Source organism: Peromyscus maniculatus, chromosome 23 (assembly GCF_049852395.1).
Source record: "Peromyscus maniculatus bairdii isolate BWxNUB_F1_BW_parent chromosome 23, HU_Pman_BW_mat_3.1, whole genome shotgun sequence".
NCBI lineage: Eukaryota > Metazoa > Chordata > Mammalia > Rodentia > Cricetidae > Peromyscus > Peromyscus maniculatus.
Window position 1 is genome coordinate 29,891,067 of NC_134874.1, and position 26,692 is coordinate 29,917,758.

Below are 26,692 nucleotides of genomic sequence, written 5' to 3' on the forward strand. Positions count from 1 at the left end.
TTCATTAGGCAAATTCTGTGGATTGTTTTATTTTTGTGAGAAAGGTTTAGGAAGTTAGAAAAGGGAACTGGGAATTTCTGATTTTCTCTGAGCTCAAACGCCCTGATGTGTGGATTTCTGTCTCTGGCCATGGGTATCAATGATCCATGAGTTGTTGTCTCTGGCTGTGGGTATCTGTGGAAGCTGGGAGTCTTCCCACTAGAAACACAGGCGACTCGGAGATCGTCACCCAGACCCACTCATTTGGTCTTTACGATGGAGTACACAGTCTCTTCCTGGGGGTTCCCATGGACGGGCTGGCAGGGTGGTGTTCCTGGGGAGGCTGGGCTTGAGCGGGCAATGGAGGCGTACACGATGTTGTTATCCTGTGGGGACAAGAGGTTGGATGGCAGCAGTGCAGCTGTGGCCACCATAAAGCAGCAGCTGCAGCCTGAGTGTCCTGTCACACCTCCAGCAGCCTGAGTGTCCTGCCACACCTGCAGCAGCTGCAGCCTGAGTGTCCTGCCACACCTGCAGCAGCTGCAGCCTGAGTGTCCTGACCACACCTGCAGCAGCTGCAGCCTGAGTGTCCTGCCCACACCTGCAGCAGCAGCAGCCTGAGAGTCCTGCCACACCTGCAGCAGCTGCATCCTGAGTGTCCTGCCATACCTGCAGCAGCTGCAGCCTGAGTGTCCTGACCACACCTGCAGCAGCTGCATCCTGAGTGTCCTGCCATACCTGCAGCAGCTGCAGCCTGAGTGTCCTGACCACACCTGCAGCAGCGGCAGCCTGAGTGTCCTGCCACACCTGCAGCAGCTGCAGCCTGAGTGTCCTGCCCACACCTGCAGCCTCCACCCTTCTGCCTCCTTCTTCAACATCCTTTTAACTTCCCTCAGGCCTAAGTCTGAGTGGCTTACCTTGGGGTTCTCTTTGGGGTTCATATATTGTCCTAGAGAAAAAAGAACATGGAGTGCTGAAGTCAAGTTGTCACAGGAAGGGAGACAGATGGCTGGGAATTCCAACAGTGAGGTGAGGACATTGGTTACACGGGAGAAACAGAGTGAAGGAGGGAAGGGAGAAAATACAGAGGGATGCTCATGTAAGTGTGGGGTCTTGGGAGAAGACGGCAGCGAGGTGGGGAAACAGGAAGCTGACAGAATTTACCTTCAGGTTCAACATTCTCAGGGTTTTCAATGATGTCCCTGCACAGGAACAAATGGACAACATATCAGAATCTCGACAGGAAAGGGTTAAGACATCAGGTGCTGGGCTGCAGAGATGAATCAGTTAGGTAAGTAAGTGTCACATAAACAGGAAGTCCTGATTGCAGACCCAGGACCCACAGAACGCTGGATGCTGGAGAAGCAGAGACAGGTAGATAAATCCCTGGAGTTCACTGGCCCGGACTAACAGAAGAGCTCTAGATTCGGGGACAGACCCCGTCTCAAAAGATAAAGTGGAGGGCTGGAGAGACGGTTCAGCTGGCAAAGTGCCCACTTCACAAACACGAAGACACAGATTTAGATCCCCAAGAACCCATGTGAAAAAAGCTGGACACGATGTGCCTGGAGACTGGGGATGGAGAGAGGAGGATCTCTGGAGCTCATTGTCTGGGCAGCCTGGCCCAACTGATGAACTCAGGTTAGTGAGAGACCCTGCCTGAGGGGAGTCACCACATAGACTCTGGATTCCACACACATGCACAGGTGCACACACACACACACACTCACACACACACACACACACACACACACACACACACACAAACATGCAGGACACAAAACAGAATGGAGAGTAACTGAGAGACACTCCATTGATCTCTGGCTTCTACACACATGAACACACGTGGATGTGCACCTGCACATGCACACACACACACAGGAACAGTAACGACACACACATGGTGTTGCATGCTTGTAATCTCAGTGCTCAGGAGGTAGAGATAGAGGACTCCTGGTATTCAATGGCCAACCAACCTGGTCCAACTGTGAGTTCCAGATCAGTGCCAGACCCTGTCTGAACCAAACCAAACCAAACAAACCCAAACAATAACAACAACAACAACCCAAGGCCCAAGTGGGATCTGGAGAAATGACTTAGTGGTCAGGCCAGACCATCAATACTGACAACCTGAGAAATACCCAAGGATTCACAATTGGAAGGAAAGAGAAAGCTCTCAGAAGTTGTCCTGTGACCTCCACATGTGTGCCATATCCAGTCATACACATACACATGTATGCACATATACACAAACAAAATGTAATAAAAATAATTATTTAAAAGAGTGATTGGCACCAGAGAACACAGTCACACAAACACACACAGACACAGACTCACACACACACACACACACACACACACACACACACACACACACACACATACACATACACACCAGGAGCTGGTCCCCTCTGAGTGGTCTCTGCCATCCTCAGTGACTCTAGATGAGCATGACTGAGTTCCATCCTCAGAATTAGACATTCTCTGGAAGAGAATGAGAGGCCATTGGGAAGGTGGCCTGGCCGAGGTCTCTCAGCACTAGCTGAAGGGGAGTCATTCTAGGAATCGGCTTGCCCTGGACAGGAACAGAGACTAGAAATAAGAAGAACCAAGTCTATTCTCTCTCACTACCTGGAAAACTAGAAGACAAGAAAGTCTCAGATCTCCTGGGTAGGTGCTTAGACTGGGTTCAAGCAAGAAAGGACCTGAGATGGGACTGGAGGAAGGGCATCTGGCCAAAGAAGCCCCAGGGAGAGTAGAGAAGGAGGAAGCTGGGATGCAGTGTGGCTGTGGATGCTTGAGTTATCTGCACAAGGACCTGGATTCCATCCCAGCACCTCATAAACCGGGTGTGGTTCGATGCCTGTCCTTCCAACAGGTGGGAGATGGAGGTAAAAGATCAGAAGTTCAATGTCATCTTGGCTTCATAGTGGGTTTGAGGCCAGCCTGGGCTAAAGGAGAACCTTTCTCTGAACAAAGGGGTTGGAGAAGGATGGTTCAGAACAGGCCATGTACAGTAGGAAAAGAAGAGGCAAGAGAGAAGGGTGGGGAGGTTGGGAGGTGAAGAGAAAAGGGTAAGAGATGTGGAAGATCTGGAACAAAGGATTCTGGGGCAGCAGGGCTCACTGACCATAGAGAAAGACAGAGAGAAGAAAGGGAAGGATGGGAGAGCTGTTGAATCCAGGCGGGTGTTCAAGGCTGAGAGGAAACAGAGACAGAGAGGGCAGCCCAGGAAATGGATGGAGAGAGGGAGGAAGAATGAGGCCTAAAGGGGGTGTTGTTCTGGGAAGGAGACTCCTGAGACCCTGAACTCCTTGTCAGTGTGAATCTGGTGCGTGAGGAGCCTGAGGTCATAGAGGACAAGGAGGGAGCAGACAGAATGAGTCAGTGGTTAGTGAAGACCCCGGGGTGTGTTTCTCCTTTTTTTTGTTTTTTTAATTGTTATTTGAAGGGGCTGGAGAGATGGCTCAGTGGTTAAGAGCGCTGGCTGCTCTTGCAGAGGACCCGGATGGCGCTCACCTGGCTGGGGTTTCGGCTTTAGTCCTCTGTCCTGTGGGGAAGAAATAGTGTCAGTGTGACATCAGTGCTGACCCTCCACCATCCCTCTCAGCTGTCCTCTGTGTTCAGACCACCTTCAGAGGACAGGGGAGCAGAGAACCTGCCCCAGGCAGTCAGAGAGGAGCCTGAGCTCCCTCTGCTGGGCTGTGTTCTACACAGCAACCTCCCCAGATCTCTGCTAGGTCCATGTCCACCCCTGTCTCCTCTGCTTCCTTCACCAACCTTGAGTTCCCTCACTCCACACCTGCCTCATCTACTCTGCATTCATCACCCTTCCTTTTTGCCTTTAGAGACCGTCTCTTTCTGGATTGTATTTCACTCTACTGGTCTATTTGTCTTGGTCCATACTATGCTGTTTTAATGACCATAGGGGTTTTTTTTTTTTTGGTTTTTTTTTTTTTTTTTTTTTTTTGCCACTTATTGATTATATGGTAGTTGGTGTGGCACAGTTTGTATGGAGGTCAGAGGGCAACTTGTGGCCATCAGTTACCTCCACCTTGTGCTCCCAGGCCTGGACACTGACACCTTTTACCCTCTGAGGGCTACCGTGTTCTTTAGAAAAATCTATTATTCATTTATTTATTTAGCTACTGTAGATTTTAAAGTTTTTCTATTGTTTTGTTTTTAGAATTTTAAGTTTATGTGCACATGAGAGTAGATGCCTGTAGAATTCAGGAGAAGGCTTCAGACAGGCCTTTAGCCAGAGTTACAGGCGGTTGTAAACTGCCTGATGTGGGTGCTGGAGCAGAACTCAGGTTCTCTGCCAGAGCAGCAAGTGTTCTTAACTCCTGACCCATCTCTCTGTGTTTTCTCTTCTGACTTATAAGTACACCTTTCTTTGTTGTTCTTTGTTTTCTTGGACAGCTCTGTTAGATCCACATACGCACTTCAACTGTAACCCAAATCAGCGGGTCAGCTCACCCCTGTGCAGGTTTGAGTTAAAAATCTTCACCACAGGCTCACCTATTGGAAATCTTGTTCATATTATGGAGGTTATGGACTATTTAGGAGGTGCAGCCTTCTAGAAGAGGTGTGTGTCACTTGGGTTGCGTTTTGAGAACTTATTGCCTCCACCTCACTTCCAGCTTTCTCCCTGGTTTTCTGCATGTGTTGAAGATGTGACTTCTCAGTGTCCTGCTTCAGCTGGCCCTCCACTATTAACCTTCCTTCTGGACCACAAGCCAAATCCTTCCACAAATAACTTCCTTCCACAAGTTACTTTTGATCATGATGTTTTATCACCACAGTGGAAAATACCCACCATTACACAATTTGAACAGACTTCCTTATTCAGGCCCTAAATGGGCTTGTTGGTTTCATCAAAGTATTCTTCAACACACTTAGACTTGTTCCTGTTCCTTGGTCCCCGTGTCATCCATCTAATCACTGAGTGTTTGTTTGAAGTCTCCCACACCCAAGGATGACTTTGAACTACTGATCCTCCTGCCTGCCCCTTCCACACACTGGAGTTACAGACATGCACTACCACACCAGGCTAATCACAAAGTCTGAAAACTTTTTCCTCGACATTTTCCTGGTTCTGGCCATTCATCCCCATGTGCAGCCCGACTGTGGCAAAGTGACACAGCCTGGCCCCCTCCAGTCTGTTCTCCACTGAGCCATGACTGGACTGTGCGGTTCACAGACTTAGCCCTGCAGAACCTCACTTGAGGAAGCGGCTTCAGGTAGAATCCCAGTGAGGTTAGCAGTGCAGGGCTGCAGTCACCAAACAAACCACAGCAGCAAACAGACCCCAGGTACTCTAAGCTCAAGCCCAGAGCCTGACTCTGGACTCAGGAGGAGGCCGTCAGGGATCTGCCCTGGGGAAGCAAGAATCCACCCTTCGCTATTGCTCCTCTAAATCTGACCACCTTACTTCTTTTTAAGACCAGGTCTCTCCCTGGGACCCGAGGCTCACCAGTTAGGCCAGTATAGCAGCCATCCACCCTCAGGGATCATCTGTCTCCACCTCCTCAGCACTGGGATTACATGGATTGTGGTCATGGAACCTCCAGCTTGCATGGCAGCACTTTCCTGACTCAGCCATGCCCTGAGGATTCACAACTGCGCTCTCATCAATCCCCTTCCAGGACTCTGGTGTGGACTGTTCTGTGTAAAACTCAGGAAGTGTCATGGGGGTGCAGTCTTGGACCACTTACCTTTCCTTCTCCTCCACCTGAGGAACACTGTCAACCCCAAAACCCCAGCCAGGAGTACAGCAGCAGCCACTGCCAACCCAACTCTGGTTCCCAGACCCAGGGTCTGACTCTTCCCGCTCTTCTTCCCTTCTGTGGCTGTGAGTGCAGTTCTGGTGAGTGCAGAAGTTGCAGAGGTGGGGCTTGAATAGGTGGTCCTGGGGGCTGGGAGGAGACAAAGGAGGTCAGCATGGAACTTCCCTGACAGGCTTGATGCTCTGAGGATGCCTCTGCTGCACTCCTTGCCCCTAAGACTACTGAAGCAATGGACTCCAGGGAACTGGGGTCACCCAGGGAGTCTCATGTTGGAGAAGGAAAAGGCTGAAGTCTGGAGACAGCCAGAGGAAGAACTGGCCTCCCAGAAAGAGAGTTCACACAGTCCTGAGAACTCCTCAGATCAACCTGCAGGAGAGAATGGACAGAGACAGGGATGGCTCACTGGGGGCGGGGCCACACCAGACCTGGGACTGCTCAGCTCTGCACATGTCTTGTCTTCTATTTAAGACTAAGCCTCATGGAGTTGGGGGGTTGTCACTGAACCTCCTTGTTCTTTTTCCCAATATGGCCATGCTGAGTAAGCCTTTTCCCTCTGCTTTTCACTGTGACCGTCTCTTTCATTGTCTTGTTGATGACAGATGATCAAGCCTGGCTTGTTAGAGCTGCTGGGGACCAGGTTCTGATCCTGCACTCAAGTAACAAGTGGGTCCTTTTTGAATGGAGAACACACATGGGTATCACATCTCTATTGTGGGATGCAGGGAGAGGTCCAGCTCATAGAAGCTCACACAGGAAGAAAGGAACACTTGTGCTGAGCCTGAGAATTGGGTGAGCAAGGACAAGTCTCTGCTTCCTGGTAGGAATGTCCTCAGACCCTCATTTCATCCCTTACAAAGAGCAATCTCTAAGTCACACAGGTCAAAAGCAGTCATTTTCTAACAACAGTTCTTGTTAGAACAGAAGTAGTCGGCAAGTGCGGACAGTGCTGCTCTAAAGACCTGCGTTATTGAATGGAAATCTCTGGACCAGGTCTGGCTTGTCTCCCTATGGGTTATTGGTCAGCAAGGCCCAGAGACCCCAATACAACGTAGACTACTGTCATTGCTCTTGGAGGCCCCTTCATAGCTAGATGGTAAGAACCTATTGCTGAAGACACTGCTCTATTTGATGTAGATAAGATCAAAATACATTGTAGAAATGTAGGAAATATTTAAATAATCAAATATTTCTTAAAATCTTTTTGCCATTAATTTTATGTATGTGTACAGTATGTGTCTGTGAGTGTACATATGTGCACCTACACATACATGTGCACATGAACATGTGTTCACACACACATACACAGGCAGGTACACACACAATACACACACACACACACACACACACACACACACAGAGGATAGAGATGTGCTCTTGATTATACATGTGGAGGCCAGAAGAGGCATGTGGTGTCCTCTTCCAACATTCTTCACCTGTTCCTCAGAGGCAGGTCTCTGTGAAATGGGGGCTCAAGTGTCAGCTAGGCTGAAGGCCAACAAACTCAGCAATCCTCCTGCCTCCACCTCCTTGGAACTGGTGTCATAGGATATGCAGGGACACACAGCTTCCTGGGATTTGAACTTTGGTCCTCACGGTCACAAAGCCAGTGCTCTGAACCACTCTTAATACACACACACACACACACACACACACACACACACACACACACACACACACACATTTAAAGATGAATACCATGTAGTAATAATTAGCCTTGAACTTGCTGTGTATTAATGACCTTAAACTTCTGATCTCCTTACCTTCACCTCCCAAGAGCTGGGATTACAGGTTGCACCACCCCACTTTAAAAAAGTCACTTTTTAAGTTGGCACACACCTTTAATCCCAGCATTCAAGAAGCAGAGACAAGCAGATCTCTGTGAGTTCAAGGCCCATCTAGTATACATTGCAAGTTCTAGGCTACCTGGAGCTACATAGTGAGACCCTGTCTAAAAGAAAAAAAAAATCATTTTCAAATGTATAAATATATATAATATAAAATATATCATTTGAACTATGTAACATATGGTTCAGTGGCTTATAGCACATTCATTCTATGAGCAGCCACCATCACTATTCAGTTCCAGACCTTCTTCTTTTTTTTTTTTTTTTTTTTTGGTTTTTTGAGACAGGCTTTCTCTGTGTAGCTTTGCGCCTTTCCTGGAACTCACTTGGTAGCCCAGGCTGGCCTCGAACTCACAGAGACCCGCCTGCCTCTGCCTCCTGAGTGCTGGGATTAAAGGCGTGTGCCACCACCGCCCGGCAAAGATTTATTTATTTATTATATATACAGCATGTATGACTGCAGGCCAGAAGAGGGCATCAGATCTTGTTACAGATGGTTGTGAAGCACCATGTGGTTGCTGGGAATTGAACTCAGGACCTCTGGAAGAGCAGTCAGTGCTTTTGACCTCTGAGCCATCTCTCCAGCCCCGAGCCATCTCTCCAGCCCCACTTCTTTAAATAAAGAATGTCCTTTGTTGTTCTAATTTTAGCAGGGTGTGTAGGCAAACGTGTTTGTGTGTGTGTGTGTGTGTGTGTGTGTGTGTGTGTGTGTGTGTGCACATAGATGTATACATATATATTACCTTCTCTCCCAGAATGTCCCAAAAGAACAAAGGAAAAACAAAGGTGTTGGAAGTACAGTGGTAGAATACTAACACAGATGGGAACAGTCTCATCAGCCATTGACAAGGATAAAGTCAGACACTAGGAAAGTGTGTCCTGAGGGGGAAACGACAGGTCAGCAACTGAGGAGATGCCTCAGTCCTCAAGTACCGGCCTTGTGTCCTGGTTAGTTATTTTGTCAATGTGACACAAGCTGTAGTTATCTGGGAAGAGGAACCTCAACTGAGAAAAGGCCTCCATCAGATTGCCCGTAGGCACGTCTGTAGGACATTTTCCTGATTGGTGATTGATGTGGGAGGCTCAGCTCACTGTGGGTGGTACCATGTCTGGGCAGAGTATTTTATTTGCATTGAAATGTGATTTTATTTGTATGTTAATAAATAAGGTTGCCTGGGGGTCAGTGCTAATAGCAAGCCATAGCAGAGCTGGGCGTTCGTGGTGCACGCCTTTAATCCCAGCACTTGGTAGGCAGAGCTAGGTAGATCTCTGTGTGGTCAAGAATACAACCAGCATTGGAGACACTCGCCTTTAATTTCAATACCATGGAAGACCTGGAGGGCTGTACATACATGCAGTGATGAGGCAGTCATGTGGTTGGGTTTACAACCAATGAGAAGGCAGAACAGAAAGTCTATATAAAGACAAACAGACAGGAAGTAGGTATCTTTCAGAGAGATCTCTTGGCTGAAGAGGCTAGCTGCAGCAGGCGGGTAAGGCTCTTAGCTCTGATCTCTTGGCTTTCTTCTTTGGATTGTTTCTGTGTTTCTTATTTAATAAGATGGTTGGTTACATCTACAATCCTGGATGCTATAATCAAAGCAAGCTGAGCAAACCATGGAAAGCAAGCCAGTGAACAGCACCCCTCCATGGCTTCTGCCTCAGTTCCTGCTTTCAAGTTCCTGCCTGGAATTCCTGCCCCAACTTCCCTTAAAAATGGAATGTGATTGGGATGTGTAAGCCAAATAAAGCTTTTCCTTCCCAAGTTCTTTGGTCATGGTGTTTTTTTTCACAATAGAAACTTGAACTAGTTCACCTCTGGATCACAAAGTCCTGAGTTGCATCCCCAGGGACCTGTGTGTGTTGCCATGCACTTGTAATCCAGCACTACAGGGGAAAATAGGCAGATCCTGGGGCCCACTGCCAGCTGGCCTAGACCACTTGGTGAGTTCCAGGCGGAGAAAGATCCCCTCCCCAATGAAAGAGAGAGAGACAGAGAGACAGAGACAGAGAGGGAGAGAGATCTATCACTAGGAGTCTTTTGCTTAGACATGAAAGAGAAAATTGCAAAGGAGACTACTATTGAATTGGCTACAAAAATGAAATTATGGAAAAAGAATTAATAAGCCAACCGCAGGGTTCTTTTCAATACTTGTTGCACATATTTCCTCTGGGTGTGATATCTTTGCCCTAAATGAGGATATTTTGCTCAGATAAAACATTTCTTTTGAGGTCTGTTTATGCGTTCATTTGGTGGAGTGCTTGCCTAGGGTGCACGAGGTCCTGAGTCCATCTCAAGCAGAAGACACAGGAGTGGTGAAACGCCATTTTGGTCCCTTCTCTGGGGAAAGAGTTCAAGGCCATCTTAGGTTATATAGCAATTTGAGAATAACATGGACACATGAGACTCTGTCTTGAAGAAATGGGAAAAAAAGGAAAATGTCTTTTTATCATTAATTTTAATATTTTAAATACAATGGGCAGGAATATTCAGTTAATGAATTAATTTTTAAAATGCTGATGGAAAAAATACTGATGGAAAAACTCATAGTGGAGTGAGGTGTTAGTCAATGACAGAGCCCTTGTCTAGTGTGCACGTGGCCCTGGAGACAAGAAAAAAAACATGTTGTGTCTGCCTGAAGCAGAGAAAGGCATGGCTGCCTTAAACTGATTGTTCTTCAAGTACCTAATAGATATCTCAAAGGCTGGAGACATTAGGAAAGGAGGAAGAGGGAGGAGGCTGGAAGAAGAGAAGCCATTTAGGGAAACTTGTAGGAGACACAGGAAATGCAGATGTAAGGTGTCTGTCAGTTCTGGCTGTGGAGTTTATCCTGAACTAGCACAGGGGTTAAGATGAGGACTGGTTTGCCAGGGGCAGGGGGGTGGAGGGGAAGGGGGAGGTAAGTTGTTCTAACCTGGAAGAGAAAAACCCGCTTATCCCTGGCACTGCTGAGAATTGGTGATACAATTTATGATGATTATTATTTGACTAATAATTATATATATATATTTAATGTATTTTTTATTAAAGTTTTGTGCACACACACAATGGTGCATGAATGTGTGTGTGTTTGTGTGTGTGTCAGAGGTTAACCTTGGGTGTTCCTTCCTCAGATATCATACACCTTATTTGTAAGACAGACCACGTGAGCACCTGTAACCACAACACCGTGGGAGATGGAGACAAGAGGATCAATGGGCTTCACAGCCCATCAGCCTGGCCCCAAACATCCCACAAAATCAAGAGAGAAGGGACGTAAGCAATAGTGTGAACTCGATCAGAGTCCATGTGTCTACTGGATGAGAGATGTTTGGAGGTAAAGGGTTCCTTACAGAGCCTGTTCCTCACCAGCATACTTTGGGCAGGGGTGGAATTCTTCTGGTCTCTGTGTCTCCCTGAGTGTGTCCAGCAGTGATGCCAGGCAGCTGGGGTAATGCCCACACAGTGAGTAGGTTGGGCCTGTGTGCACTCTGTGCGGAAGCTGCCATGGAGGAGGAGAAATGACCAGAGAACCTGATCATGGTGAGAACATGAGGGTCTGTGTGGGAAAGATGGGGGAAGGGGAAGGAGAAGGGGAAGAGGGGAATGAGGAAGCGGGGGGCGGGGGGACTGGGTCAGGGAGAGGTGAGGTATGTCTTAGAGACTGGTGAAGTTAGGGGACAGAGGAGGAGGGGTATCTGGGACCAGAAGGCACCTACTGTGGAAGGCACGAGATATGGTGTAAAGTCTAGATCTAACGGAGACCCTGACACAGGACCAGGTGAAGGCTGCTCAGTCCTGGAGAAGCCAGATCCACGTGGATTTGTGTCAACGAGGGTGGGGTGGGCAGGGCGGTAGTCAGTTTGGAGAAAGGAGCAGGAGACTGGGCCATCTGGGAAGAGCTGACTGGGGGTGGGGTGGATCTGAGGGCAATGAGGGGCAGCTCAGAGAGAGCAGCTAAGGCTTGGGGATGGTTGTGGAGAAGAGGAAAGGTGGAGTTGTCAGAGCTCTGGGGAGGGGACAGAACACATGAGAGGAGTCTGTGGGAAGGACCAGAAGTGTAGGATCTCTAATGACATCTGTGGTACAAGGAAGCCAGGGCCACCAGGGCCTGACCTGGGATGTGCTCACCATGGTTGATGGTGAGGTTGGTCCCATTAATTGACTGCCAGAACTTAATGCCTTCTCTTGTGTTCAGAAAAACTCGGCAGAAGTACACTGTCTGGTCCTTCTCCTTCAAGTCCAGGATTCTGAGAACTCCGGATGTCTGAGGCTGTGTCCAGTTCAGGATGAGCCGGTTCTTGAAATGCTCACGAATGAAAGGTGGGGTTGAGTTGTAGATAAATTCACCATGGAAGTTCTTCCATCTCCAGAAAATCCTCATCTGCGGATCCTCTGCCAACTCCCAGGGGAAGTAGAAGGAGAAGGGGATCTCGATGGAGCCACCCTGGACACCAGAGAGGTTTGCTGGTTGGTTGACCCCAAAGGCATTTAATCTGTTGGATCCTGCTGAGTTACCTGAAAAGGATGGGGATCTGAAGTTATTGCCCAGGATGGAGAGGGCAACCCTAGCTGACTGAGCCATCATCCATAGTCAGGTGTGGGACACAGGACAGGACAGTCCTTATGACCCATTGTCCCATACAGGACAGGACAGACAAGGAAAGGTTGGACTGGACCCACACTGAGGATGAGCTCTCTCTTGGAGCAAAGAGCACTGGCTGGCTCCTCTAGCAGACCCCTGTCCACATGACAGCCTGCTCTTCCCAGCCCCACTGGCCCCTCCTGTGGTTAGGGCAGAGTCCCTGCTAACAAGGTCCCCACCACTCACCAGCTTGCAGCCATGCAGCTGACATCAGCAGAAGCAGGATCCAAGCCATGGCCTGATTCCCTCCAGGAAGTGAGACCAGCAGAGCCCTCAGGAAGGAGAGGAGCCCTGTGCAGGGACCCTGGGGTGCTCAGAAGTCAGGAAGAATCAGGGTAAAGAGACAGACAATTCCTGAGTCTTCTCATGTGGAGGACAGAGTGGGGCAGGACCTCCCCATGTCCACCTTCTTGTGACCAGCAACTTCCTTCATGATTCTGACTTCTTCTTTCCTATTCTGCAGAAGATCTGCCCTGTGGTCACTGACAGGATATCTGTGCCCTTGAGCCCAGCCCTCATTATTGACAGGAAGATACAGAACTGACCTCATCGTGCCAGACTCTCCTCTCTTCCATCTTGACCTCCTGTCTTATCCAGTCTTGCCCATTTCCCATGTGGCCTGTAATCACTGTTTCCTCACCTCCACATTTCCTCCACTCCTGTACTCCACTCCTCATCTGTTTCTCATTGTGTCTCCTCCCATCATACTGGTTGTCTGTCTGTCTGTCTCTCTAATAACCTCAGGCACAGAATTGGTCAGTTTCTGCTCACTTCAGACACAGCGAGAATGGAGGTGATGAGGAAACACATTCCGTCCCCAGCCCTAGCTAGGTGTCCCCACCACCATCTGCTCTTTGTCCTCTTCTTGTCCTTCAGGGACTCGTCACAGCACCCGGCAGAACCAAGGCCCAGTGGAGACTCTCACCCTGGCCTGCTCACTGCTGCCGAATCTGTAACTACCCTGGGCTTCCTGGGTGATCGTCTCCCTCCCCTAGACAGTGACTCCAAAGCTGCTCCAGTTTCTGAAGGAGACTTTCTACATCCTACCAACCTTCACACACTTCAGAAGAGGATGCCAAGGATCAGAGAAACCCTGGCACACGGCACATGTCTGCCACGTGGCAGGTTGACTTGACTTCGTCCCATCAAGGACTTGTAGTCCTCCACTCCACATAGACTTCAGCCTGCCTGCTCCGTGCAGCCTTTGAGCTCTCCTCAAAGACCAGGGATCTGCTGTTGGGTCCCAGGAGACTGTTCCCACAAAGCACTTGAGTGACTCCCTCTAGCTGTGGCTGTTCTAGAATCTTCTTTGGATGAAGTGGACAAAGAAGGTTCAGAGCAGTAACGTCTCACTCATGACATATCCTCTGAGATGACTCTGAGAGTGGACACAGATGACCTGTGACTGGGGTGGAGGTGTGTGAGGTGGGGGCAGAGGCTGTGGTGGCCACAGGGCTGGTTCTGTAGGAGGGTCATCCTACCCTTCCTCATGACATGGTTCCATCTGTTCCCTTGAAGACAAGATTGTTCCAGAGGAAGAGGCATCATTTCTGAGTGACATGTGCAGAGGCGACTTCCCATTTCCTTAGATTCCTGCACTGATTGCCTTCTCCATGCTTCCCTGCAGGTGACTATGCAGCCGGCCTCTGTCACATCTGCTGTCTCTGCCTTCCTCACAGTCCCCAGGGTCCTCTGACATGTGTTTGAGCCAGGCTCAAACACTCATGGCCTCACTCCCAGCAGTACATGGACAAACTTCTTTATCCATCCACCCTGCCCTTGGAGATGCAGAGTCACAGAACCTTTGGGATGAGTTTGCTTGATATGGTTAGTAAGGAGAGGGAATGGGTCTATTGTACCTACCAGAAACCATCACACACACCGCTGTTATTGAATAGGGTCTCATATATCTCAGGCTGGGCCTTGAACTTCTTATGTAGCCAAAGATAACCTTGAACTTCTATGGATCCTTCTTTCTGCCCTCCCAAATACTGGGGGACATGTGTTCCCCTTTGTGCCCCTTTATCTCCTCTTGGAGATAGAACCCAGGGATCTGTGCAGGTAAGCTCTCTACCAAAAGAACCTTGTCTTTATCCACAGGGAGGCCTTAGAGGGGGCTCTCCTGGTCTTGACCACTCACCTCCAGGCTTCATTTGCCCTTGCCTTACTCTCTGGGGTCTGTGAAAAAGGTCACTGGATTGCTGTGTCTCTGCAGGAAGGGCTGACCTGATGTGGCTGCCGTGGGTCAGGTGTTGACCCCAGCGTTTTTACACAACAGGCCCTAGTGGGTTCTGTGAGATCCCAGCTGCTCCCTGTGCTCAGCCTCACTGCTGCCACCTGCTGGATCCTTAGTCCCAAGTCATGGGCTGTGTTCTAGTTTCAAGTCCTGGACTCAGTGGAACCCCCATAGGGACCCTGCTGTGGGATGATTTCTGTCCAGGATGCTGTAATCAGTCTCCTGCAACGACAACTCCATTTTTGCAGTAGCAGTGACTGGGCCCTGCAGCCATGATGCTTTCAGAGGGGAGGGGCACTTTCTGTGGAAGAGCAGCCTGGGGCTGTGGTGTGCACACATGGGGCTTCTGTACACGTGACCATGGGTGTGTCAGACTGCAGTGTTAGGTCCTGGCAGCTGCACACATTAGCATGTGTGTGTCCTGCCCCCACAGAATAAATAAGTAAATGTAATTTAAACTATTAAAACCAAAGGTAGGCTGGGCATGATGGTGCATGTCTTTATTTCTAGCATTTAGGAGGCAGAGGGAGAGGCTAGTGAATCTCTGTGAGTTTGAATATATTCTGGTCTATATGTTCAATTCCAGGCCAGCAGTGCTATGTAGTGACCTCTTATCTAAAAACTAAATAAAACAAACAAAAACTCCAAAATCAATCAATCAAACAAAAACCTACAAAAAAATTAAAAAACAGAGGTGGATCGTATCCTGATTAGCAATGCCTGAGGTTGTCCTCTGGCTTCCACTTACATGAGCACACATTATTTGCAAACACATGCACTTGCACAAAGAACCGTACAAATCACACAAGGCACCTTTCACAGTTGATCTGCCATCACACATTTACCCAGTCCTCATCTTGAGTAAACATGGCCTCCCAGGCATGGTTATGTCACTCTTCAGACTCCAGTTCCTGATAGTGTCCCCAGAATCCAGACTCTGATTTTAAATACCTAGTTATGTTTTCCCATAACAGTAATGGCAGAGAACAGGCTTAACACTTCCTATTTCTGTCTAAACCATCCAATTCCAGTAACTTCCCTCAAATAACACACAGTACAAGCTTTGTGGGTAATGACCCAGCAGATAACCTCGATGAAAATCTGTCCATCTGTCCGCCTTTCCTGTCATACCACCTATCCTCCCACTCCTTGATTTCTTTCCCCCAGGGACAACATACAGACCCTAGACGGAATCTCAGTGTCTTATGTCCAGACTGGGTCCTGAGGAGAGTGGAGGAGATGCTAGAGAGGGTGGAAGGATGGCGGCTGGTGGTGTATGTAGACAGGACACTCAGGCTGCACCTGAGACTTTACATTAGCACAGTTGCCCCACCCCCATCTGACCTCTTCTTTCTCCCTAGGATGACATCATCATCTTCATCTCCCTCATGTGCTGCCAACCTCAGCATGAGCACCTCCCTGCACCCCTACCCAGGGGAACCTCAAGAAGAGACTCTATACTGTGTCCTAAAGACCCAGTGAGTGAGGCTGGGTGATCATCTCAGTCTCCTACTTCTCTGGTATGAAATCTCCCACTGGTATGAAATCTCCCAGCTTCTGCTGATGCCCAAGGCCAGGAACAGAAACTCACAAATCATTGAGTGGAGGTCTCAGAAACTGAGACACACACAGTTCCTTCTTCAACATTATATATGTTGCATAAAAAAACCCAAATACCAAAATACAGCAACAACAACAACAAAACAATCCCTAAAACTACTTATGGTCACAAATTAGTCCAACTGAATCCAAATAGAAAAATGGTGACATCTTCAAGTTCTCTGTCTCCATCTGAAAGTGAAGAAATGGATGACCTGCCTCCCTGACCTCTCTGTACTGTTTAGAGCTTCGGTTGACCTTGTTGTCTGTTTATTTCAAGACAAGGTCTCATGTAGCCCAGGCTGGCCTCAGGCTCAATGGGTGCTAATGAGAGTCTCCAATTCATGATCTTCCCATCACTACCTGTCCATGGTTGGGATTACAGGCATATTCCACCATCTTAGATTAGATGGGCCTGTGAGGAAAGGAAGCCCAACATGGGATCCAATCAAGCCATGGTCTGTCACCTGAGTAGGAGCTTGGTGGCATTGGGACTCTGACTGAGATGTCAGTGTCCAGGGACATAGGGAGAGAGGAACCTGGGTTCTGTGTGTGGACCATGGTCCCTGCCTCTCTCTGTGTCCCCTGTCATGGACACAATTACATCACTCTCTAAGAGGTCTCACATGGGGGGTCAAGAGAGACACTGAGATGGATTGCTGGGAGTAAGATATTTATTAGAAAGTGTTATTGATTGAATAGACACAGGAAACAGCACAGTAGGGCTCTCAGGACCAGAGACAGACAAATTGACATGTGTTCTGATGGGAGGAAATCAGAGCCCACATGGCAGAAGTGGGGGTTCTCTTCTTGTACTTGTCCAAGGACAGGATGTTTCACACACAAGCCTGCAGCCATGCTCCCTGATTCCAGGCAGGAGGCAGGGAAGCAGGGAGATGCCATGTGTGACAACCACATGATGTAAAGTGACCTCCCTGGTGAGAGATCCTGGCCCCTGGAGTCTGTTAGCTGGGGAAGAACATAAGTCTCAGCAGTGCCTATGGGTGACCCTGAGAGGGAGAGGACAATTTTCTTCTTGTACCATTTCAGTCCCTAGAAATCAAATCCAGGTTATTGGGCTAGGCAGCAGGTTCCTTTTTCCACTAAGCTATTTTGGTGGCTCACACAAATTTTGTTCATAGGAACTCACAAAATTTAGATTGACAGCTGTGGAACCTGCATGGGACCAGAATAGACCCTCTGAGTACAGGAGACAATTGTGTAGCCAGGTCTGTTTGAGGGGCCTTTTGCAGTGTGATTAGGTTATATTCTTAGTGCATGAACTGGCTTTCTGGATCTGATTACTATGGTTGGACACCTTGCTCACCCTTGAGATATGGGGGAGGGGCTTGGTCCTGTCTCAACTGAATGTACCAGGCTTTGCTGTCACCTCATGGGAGAACTTACTCTTTTGGAGGAGGGGATTAGGTGGGGTGGGGGGAGGAGGAAGAGGGATTAGAGGGGGATCTGTGGCTTGTATGCAAAATGAACAAAATATTTTTAAAAAATTTAGAAAATGTTATTAGCATGATTTATCCTCTTTGGCAAGCTACATTTTTTTGTTTGTTTGTTTTTTTAATGTTATAGCTTCTCATTGGCTTGGAACTCACCAATTTGGCTGGAGTATCTGGACAGCCAGTCCCATGTTTATGAACGAGTCTTACTTGTTCAGCAAGGAGATTACAATTCCTGGCACCCCACTGGCTTATAATGTGGGTCTCCAGTTGAAGCTCAGGTCCTCCTGCCTATGTGCAAGGCTTTTCTGACTGAATCATCTCTCTGCTCCCCTGCATGCCTCTCATAACAAACTTCCCCACACAGCCCCTCAGCTGTTCCTTGGGATGACAGGCTCTCCCCTGGCTGGGGTTCATCTTTAGTCTGCTGGCCTGTAGGAGAAGAAACAGTGTCAGTGTGGCAGCCATGCTGATCCTCCATATGCCTCTCAGCTCTTCTCTGTGTTCAGACAACATCAGGGGCCCAGGGCAGCAAACAGCTCTGCAGCAGACATTCAGGGACAGCTCTGAGAGTCACCAGGACCTGAGGACAGTCCTCAGCTGTCCTTCTGCACAGCACAGCCAATCAGAGGACAGCTCTCCTGGTCCTTTGTCCCTTGTCCATGTCCTTCTCCCTCTGCTTCCTTCCCCTGCCTTGAACCCATGTCTCCTCCCTGCTTTCCCTGCTCTGCACTCACCACGCCTCCCTTTTGTCTCCCTTTGGTCTCTAGCTCTCCCTGTGAGTGCAGGCTGCTGCCACCCTGCAGATTCAGTCTCAGGGTTGGAATCCCAGTCAGACTTCTGCTGCCTCTCAGGCTGCTGCTCTCCAGCTCTCAGATGCTCCTCTTACCTATTGGAGGGCTGAGCCCTTCTGAAGACCAGGGGCCACATCTTCAAACTTTATTTCTGCTCTCTGTTACACTCCACTCTCTGCTCATCTCTGCTCCTGTCCTGCAGTCTTCTAGTCACCATGGCTTTAGATCTGCTCTGAACACAGGCCACACTTGGCTCTTGTGTTGTGTGAGCACAAGGTCTCAATGAGCCCAGGTTGACCTGCAACTTTCTGTGTATCTGCAGATGACCTTGAACTCTTGATTCTCCTCTCTGTCATTCCCAATACCTGGATGAGGGTGTCCCCTACTGTGTCCCCATGCTGTTTCTTAGAATCCTTGTTAATTTTAGAAGATGATTCATTTACTTTTACAAAATTCAATTGGGATTTGAATTCAGATTGCATTGATAATTCAAGTGTTTTGCATTGTAAGGGCTTAATGTATAAAATTTTACCTCATGCAAAAAAATTTTCTGTATGCAAATATCCTTACATATCTTAGTATTTCCATATTTTTTAATTTATTTTTCATCAGTATGTACATTGGCATGTGTGCACACATGTATGGATGTTAGAGGGGATACTTGGAGAAATTTGTTATGAGAGGGATGCAAGGGATCTAGAGAGATGATTCCCTCAGGAAAGCCTTGTACAGGCAGGAGGACCTTGGGTATTGTCCTGAAGGAGCTGTTTTTGAGACAGGTCTGTCATTGGCTTCTCACAGATTTAGCAAGGCTGGCAGCTCAGTCAGAATCAAGGATCCTACTCACTCTGCTGTCCTCGTGTCTGCCAACATGGCCAGCATTTAAGTGGGTCCTGGGGATGGAACCCATAGTCCTGTGTTCCTGGGTGAGCACTTTACCCACTGAGCTATGTCCTGGCTGTTGTGTAACTTCTCAGCACTGTTCTGTTTTTAGGCTACAGATCTTTCACCATATTCTCAACTCAAATAGCTCTATTCAAATGAGCAGTTACCCCAGAGGCACATGCATGCTCCTTCAATCCCCTAGCACAGGCTCTGTGTTCATCTGCACTTGCTCCTCTGATTTCCAGCTGGGATTCTAAGGAAGGAGGTGCAGATTCAGTCCTGGGTGAGTTCAGCTTCCTTTCTGTCCTTCTGTTCTCTGGACTCTGTCCTGCACAAGCTCGTCCTTCTCCATGTCCACAGCTGAGAAAACAAAGAGGGGAAGCTCAGGTGAGGGCTGTCCTGGACCACTTACCTTGGCTTCAACCAGAGGAAGACCATCAACACACAGACGGGGGTTATGAGCACAGCTGTGGCCACCACCACCCCGACTGTGGCTCCCAGGTTCACAAGTGAAGGATTCCTCTGGCCCTCTGTGTCCTCCAGGCCAGCTGTGGTGACTGCAGAGGTGACGATGGAGGGGCTCTGCATGGTGGTGCTGATGCCTGGGGAGAGATGAGGAGTGAGCAGATCCCCTGGATGAGGGAGTGTGGTGATATATTGTGTACCCCAATATATTGTGTATCCTAATAAATTCATCTGGGGATCATAGGACAGAGCCAGCCAAGAGATTAGACATAGAGGCCAGACAGTGGTGGCACACACCCTTAATCCCATCACTCAGGAAGCAGAGATCTGTCTAGATCTTTGTGAGTTCAAGACCATATTTAAACAGAGCCAGGAGCGATGGCACATTCCTTTAATCCCAGCAGTAGGAAGTAAGATGGCAGGGCACAGAAATGGCCATATAAGGAGTGAGTCAACAGGAAGTCTCGGTCTGGAGGCTGAGGAGTTGGTAAGGTAAGCTTGGTTGTGACTTTTTCTGTTTTTCTGAAATTTCAGCTTTCACCCCAGTACCTGGCTCTGTTGTTGTTTTGGATTTTTTTTTCTAAAACAGGGTTTCTCTGTGTAGCTTTGTGCCTTTCCTGGATCTTGCTCTGTAGATCAGCCTGGCCTCGAACTCACAGAGATCCGCCTGCCTCTGCCTTCCAAGTGCTGGGATTAAAGGTGTGCGCGAATACCTCCCGGCTGTTTTTTTGGTTTGTTTTGTGTTGGATTTTTTGTTGTTGTTGTTGTTGTTAATTAGACCTTTTAAAATTCGTGTTACAAGGGAGGGACAGGTATGAGTGTCACACCTCATCTCCTCTGTGGGATGTGGGATGGGAACAGCTGTGAGAAGTTCACAGAGGGGAACACATGCTGAAGGCTGAGACTCCAGGAGAGCAAGCTCAAATGTTCATTCTCTACCTGTCCTGGAGCTGTGTTCTCAGATGGTCATCTGGGCACAGGTATTTAGGCCATGGGAACACTGTTGTTTTTGTCATATATATAGGTAACATGAGGATATGTCTCAGTCCTTAGAGTGTTGGCTGCTTGTTGCCTTAGATCCTGAGTTTGAACCTTAGTAGTCATATGAAGAACGGCATGAATTTGCCTTTAATCTTAGCCCTGTAGCCGAGGCAGGAGATCTTTGCAAGTTCAAACCAGCCTTGTCTGTGTATAGAGCTCCACACCAACCAGAACTGAGTGAGCTGTGATCCCAGTACTGAGGAGGTGGAGACAGGCGTGTGAATGAGACTCACTGGCCAGCCAGCCTTGTCTACATGGCAAATTTGAAGCTAGTGAGAGACCCTGTCTCAAAATAAAGGAAGGACACCTGAAGTTGTTTTCTAGCCTCCACATGCACATCATGAAACACATTCACACACATGTCCCTCAACCAACACACCTGAATAAACAGACCCACATGTTCACACATAGAGAGAATACAGAAAATGTACAACAAAAAATACTTAATTTTGGCCATAAATGTACAGCTCAGTGCAGGGTGGAGCACATCCATCCACTCTACAAACATTACTAAGGTTAAATTGCACACCATTTACCTATTTGCATTCACTAAAACAACAATTCCCGAGCTGTGGTTCACTACCCCCACAGTGGTAGAATATAAGACATCCTGCATATCAGACATTTACAGTGTGATTCATAATAGTAGCAACATCACAGTTATGAAGTAGCAATGAAAATAATTTTATGGTGTGCCATGGTCACCACAACATGAGGAACTGTACTAAAGGGTCTCTGCATTAGGAAGGTTGAGAACCACTGCTCAAGACCCATGAAACAGCTCCTTTCTCTCCCTTCCCTCAGCACTAGCAGCCGCTGGTTGACATTACATCAGGTCAACATGGCGGCCATAGAGACTGCACAGAGAACTGTGCTGTGGGCGTCCTCTCACAGGGTGGCTTAGTCCAGTCAAGAGCTACAGCTGGATGTGGTGGCACAGGCCTCTAAGCAGCACTTGGGAGATAGAGGCAGGTAGATATGTGTTAGTTCCAAATCAACCAGGGCTAAATGGTGAGACCCTGTCATATAAAAAACAAAACACCAAATATAAATATAAAAATATACAAAAATTTTTAAAAAAAGCCACAGAGCAAGACTGTGATCAACAACTAAGCAAACAGAGTCTCCCAGCTGCTGCAGGGCCATGGGAAGGGCACAGGGGTAACAGTCACAGAGTGACCAGGCTGGACCTCAGTGCTCCCCCTGCGTGGGAATGCAATTATTTCTGCAGCAGAGGAGAGGCAAGGACAAGAGACAGAGAAGCAATATCTAGAAAATGGGGACATTATTTCCTAAGCCCCTTGGAGCTTGTGTGGGTTAGGCGAGTGTGAGAATGTAAGGAAAAAGGGGGGGTTGGGAATGGAGAGGAGATAGGGGAGTGGGTAGAGACAGGTAAGGGATGTGTGCTGGGGAGCTACGAGGGAAAATGGGTGACTGTAGTGACAAGTGGCTGCTGTGGATATCACTCTGTATAAATAAAATGCTGATTGGCCAGTAGTCAGGCAGGAAGTATAGGCAGGACAAGGAGAGAGGAGAATTCTGGGAACAGGAAGGCTGAGGCAGATAGATGCTGCCAGCCTCCGCCATGACAAGTGAGATGTACGGTACCAGCAAGCCAGGAGCCACATGGCAACTTATAAACCAATAGAAATGGGTTAATTTAAGATATAAGAACTAGATAACAAGAAGCCTACTGTGGCCATACAGTTTGTAAGTAATATAAGTCTCTGTGTGTTTACTTGGTTTGGTCTGAGCTACTATGGGACTGGCAGGTGAGAGAGATTTGACCAGCCTATGGGCTAGGCAGATTTGGAGAAATCTTTAGCTACAGGTGGCAGTTTACACTTGGACTAGATGACTCCAAGATCATCCCGCGGGCACCTGCTGGTTGTTCTGGGTGTAGGTTGGAGCTGTGTGGAGATGCTCCATATAGGGACTCAGGGGAGCCCTGCCCCAGTACCAAGTGAGTCAGTTACTTCCTGGAGAAGTCACTCAGTTGAAGTCCTGGAGAAGTGGCCTGGCCTGCAGTGTTAGTTTGGGACAGGTAGGGGTGAACTGACTTGAGGGGGCTCAGGCTGAATCCTAAAGAGGGTTAGGGTTCCATCTTAGCAGACAATGACAGACAAGGTCAGAAGGGCAGCAAAGACTTGTCACAAATACAAGGTAAAAATCCTGTTTGCAGAGGCCTGGGCAGAGCCAAAGAAAAGGAATATGAAAGAAAGCTCAGAGTCGTGGAGACTGAGGTGACATCTAGGGGAAAAGGAAGCCAGAGGCACCAAAGACAGAGCCAGGGTGGCTCACCATGGGTGATGGTCAGCTGGGTCCCTACAATTGACTGCAAACTCTCCAGGCCTCGTTTTGAGTTCAGTTGAAATCAGCAAAAGTACTTTGTCTGGTCCTTCTTCTTCAAGTTCAGGATTCTGAGGACTCCGGATGTCTGAGGCTGTGTCCACTTCAAGATGAGCCGGTTCTTGAAATGCTCACGTATGAAAAGTGGGGTAGAGTTGTAGATAAATTCCCCATGGAAGTGCTTCCATCTCCAGAGAATCCTCATCTGTGGATCCTCTGCCAACTCCCAGGGGAAGGAGAAGGAGAAGGGGATCTCGATGGAGCCGCCCTGGACACCAGAGAGGTTTGTTGGCTGAATAACATTGAAGAGTCCTTCTCTGTTGGGTCCTACTGAGTGACCTGGGAAGGATGGGGAGAATCTGAAGTCTCTGCAGGGGATGGAAAGGACAACTCAGACCTTTGGTTGAGCCACCATCAACAGGCAGGTGTGAGACACAGGGCAGGACTGTCCCTGTGTCCCACTGTTCCATACAGGACAGGACAGACAAGGATGTGTTGGGCTGGACTCACTCTGAGGATGAGCTCTCTTGGGGCACAGAGCACTGTCTGGCTCCTCTAGCAGACCCCTGTCCACATGACAGCCTGCTCTTCCCAGCCCCACTGGCCCCTCCTGTGGTTAAGGCAGAGTCCCTGCTAACAAGGTCCCCACCACTCACCAGCTTGCAGACAAGCAGCTGACATCAGCAGAAGCAGGATCCAAGCCATGGCCTGATTCCCTCCAGGAAGTGAGACCAGCAGAGCCATCACAGGAGAGGAGCCCTGTGCAGGGACCCTGGGGTGCTCAGGAGTCAGGAAGAATCGGGGTAACGGGGCACACAATCCCCAAGTCTTCTCATGTGGAGGACAGAGTGGGGCAGGTCGTCCCCATCTCCACCTCCTTGTGACCAGAAACTTCCTTCATCATTCTGCCATCTTCCTTCCCTCATTGCAAAAGATCTGCCCTATGGTCAATGACAGGATGGCTGTGCCCTTAAGCCCAGAACCAAATTTGACAGGAAAATATAGAATTGACCTCACCATGCCAGGCTCTCCTCTCTTACATCTTGACCTCCTGTCTTATCCACTCTTGTCCATTTCCCTGTTATCACTGTTTCCTCACCTCCAGATTTCCTCCACTCCTGCCCTCCCCCTCCTCATCTATTTCTCATTGTGTCTCCCACCATACTGGTTGTCTGTCTGTCAGTCTAATAACCTCAGGCACAGAAGTGGTCAGTTTCTGCTCACTTCAGACACAGGGAGGATGGAGGTGATGAGGAAACACATTAAGTCCCAGCCCTAGCTCAGTGTCCCCACCACCATCTGCTCTTTGTCCTCTTCTGTACTAATTTTCATGTCCCTGTGGCACCCTGCATTCTCTGAAGGGTGTAGGAGGATGGGGACAACAGCAGGACCAGGCCTGGGGGAACCTTCAGAAAAGCATCTCTGTGAGTCCTGACTCTCCTACTTCCTGGGGGCAACATGGCCTTAGGAAAGCATTGTGACCATCTGGTGTTTAGTTCCCTGTCTCACACCATCTATCTAGGGTTGCTGCTGATGTCCAGTGTGGTGGTCCATGGGAACCAGTCACTGTGTGCTGGTTATTACCTTCCAGATGTGGGTGTACATTTAGGGCATCCCCTGCCTTGGGCAGCTAGAAAAAAGTGATAGAGGAGGGGATCTTAGAGGGCCAGAAGTTAGGGGTCACAAGAGTGACTCTTAAATAGATTCATTTAGGCAAATTCTGTTTGTTTTATTTGTGAGAAAAGTCTAGGAAGTTAGAAAAGGGAACTGGGAATTTCTCAATTTCTCTGAGCTCAAACGCCCTGACACGTGGATTTCTGTCTGTGGCCATGGGTATCAGTGACCCATGAGATTTTGTCTCTGGCTGCGGGTATCAGTGGAAGCTGGGAGTCTTCCTACTAGAAGCACAGGCGACTCTGAGATCTTCACCCAGACCCACTCATTTGGCCTTTACGATGGAGTACACAGTCTCTTCCTGGGGGTTCCCATGGACGGGCTGGCAGGGTGGTGTTCCTGGGGAAGCTGGGCTTGAGCGGGCAATGGAGGCGTACACGATGTTGTTATCCTGCGGGGACAAGAGGTTGGATGGCAGCAGTGCAGCTGTGGCCACCATAAAGCAGCAGCTGCAGCCTGAGTGTCCTGCCCACACCTGCAACAGCTGCAGCCTGAGTGTCCTACCCACACCTGCAACAGCTGCAGCCTGAGTGTCCTGCCCACACCTGCAGCAGCTGCAGACTGAGTGTCCTGCCCACACCTGCAACAGCTGCAGCCTGAGTGTCCTGCCCACACCTGCAGCAGCTGCAGCCTGAGTGTCCGGACCACACATGCAGCATCTGCAGCCTGATGTCCGGACCATACCTGCAGTAGCTGCAGCCTGAATGTCCTGCCCACACCTGCAGCAGCTGCAGCCTGAGTGTCCTGCCCACACCTGCAGCAGCTGCAGCCTGAGTGTCCTACTCACACCTGCAGCAGCTGCAGCTTGAGTGTCCTGTCCATACCTGCAGCCTCCACCCTTCTGCCTCCTTCTTCAACATCCCTTTAACTTCCCTCAGGCCTGAGTCTGAGTGGCTTACCTTGGGATTTTCCTTGGGGTCCATATATTGTCCTAGAGAAAAGGAACACGCAGTGCTGTAGTCAAACTGTGACAGGAAGGGAGACAGATGGCTGGGAGTTCCAACAGTGAGGTTAGGATCTTGGTTACATGGAGGGACAGGGTGAAGGAGGGAAAAGGGGAAATACAGAGGGGTGCTTATGTAAGTGTGGGGTCTTGGGAGAAGAAGGCAGAGCCAGGTCAGGAAAGAGGAAGCTGGCAGAATTTACCTTCAGGTTCAACATTCTCGGTGTTTTCAATGAGGTCCCTGCATAAGAACAAATGAACAACATATCAGAATCTGGACAGGAAAGGGTGAAGACATCAGATGCTGGGCTGCAGAGATGACTACTCAGTTAGGAAAGTAAGTGTCACATAAACAGGAAGTTCTGATTGCAGACCCAGGACCCACAGGATGCTGGATGCTGGAGAAGTACAGATAGGTAGATAAATCGCTGGACTTCACTGGCCTGGACTAACAGAAGAGCTCTAGATTCAGGGACAGACCCTGTCTCAAAAGATAAATGGAGGGCTGGAGAGATGGTTCAGCTGGATATGTGCCCTCTTCACAAACACGAAGACCCAGATTTACATCCCTAAGGACCCATGTGAAAAAAGCTGGACATGATGTGCCTGGAGAGTGGGGATGGAGAGAGGAGGATCCCTGAAGCTCATTGTCTGGGCAGCCTAACCCAAGTGATGAGCTTCAGGTTAGTGAGAGACCCTGACTCAAAATAAATATTAAATAAAGGTGGGAGAAACTGAGGGGAGTTACAACATAGAACTATGACCACCACACTCATGTACAAGTGCACACACACACACACACACACACACACACACACACACACACAAATTCATGCAGGAACACAAAATAGATTGGAGAGCAATTTAGAAAGACACACCATTGATCTCTGGTTTCTAACCTCCTGGGCACATGTGGATGTGCACCTGCACATGCACACACACAGGAACATGTTAAAACACTCAAAGAACTGACATGGTGATGCATGCTTGTAATCTCAGTGCTCAGGAGGTGGAG

General features: G+C 48.7%; 1 protein-coding gene and 1 pseudogene across 4 annotated transcripts; both read right to left on the reverse strand.

The window, feature by feature from the left end:
• LOC102919532 (paired immunoglobulin-like type 2 receptor alpha) lies at positions 1–25,762 on the reverse strand. 3 transcript variants are annotated; one of them, XM_076561300.1, is made up of 8 exons: positions 25,634–25,762; positions 23,717–25,125; positions 11,724–12,110; positions 5,697–5,897; positions 3,499–3,529; positions 1,144–1,181; positions 897–928; positions 1–365 (listed from the first exon to the last, which is right to left on the reverse strand). In XM_076561300.1, the coding sequence occupies exons 2-8, from the start codon at positions 23,802–23,804 to the stop codon at positions 240–242; spliced, it is 903 nt and encodes a 300-aa protein (XP_076417415.1). In that variant the 5' UTR covers positions 23,805–25,125; positions 25,634–25,762; the 3' UTR covers positions 1–239. The 3 variants fall into 3 exon arrangements, with proteins under 3 accessions (XP_076417415.1, XP_076417414.1, XP_076417416.1); XM_076561299.1 differs by lacking the exon at positions 25,634–25,762 and having other exon boundaries at positions 23,717–25,192; XM_076561301.1 differs by lacking the exons at positions 23,717–25,125; positions 25,634–25,762 and adding an exon at positions 12,424–12,697.
• Positions 17,661–23,530, reverse strand: LOC143270625 (paired immunoglobulin-like type 2 receptor beta; annotated as a pseudogene). The gene is made up of 4 exons (XR_013047849.1): positions 23,523–23,530; positions 23,013–23,428; positions 19,618–19,807; positions 17,661–17,958 (listed from the first exon to the last, which is right to left on the reverse strand). The product of XR_013047849.1 is annotated as a paired immunoglobulin-like type 2 receptor beta (transcript).
• Positions 25,763–26,692: the final 930 nt, after the last annotated feature.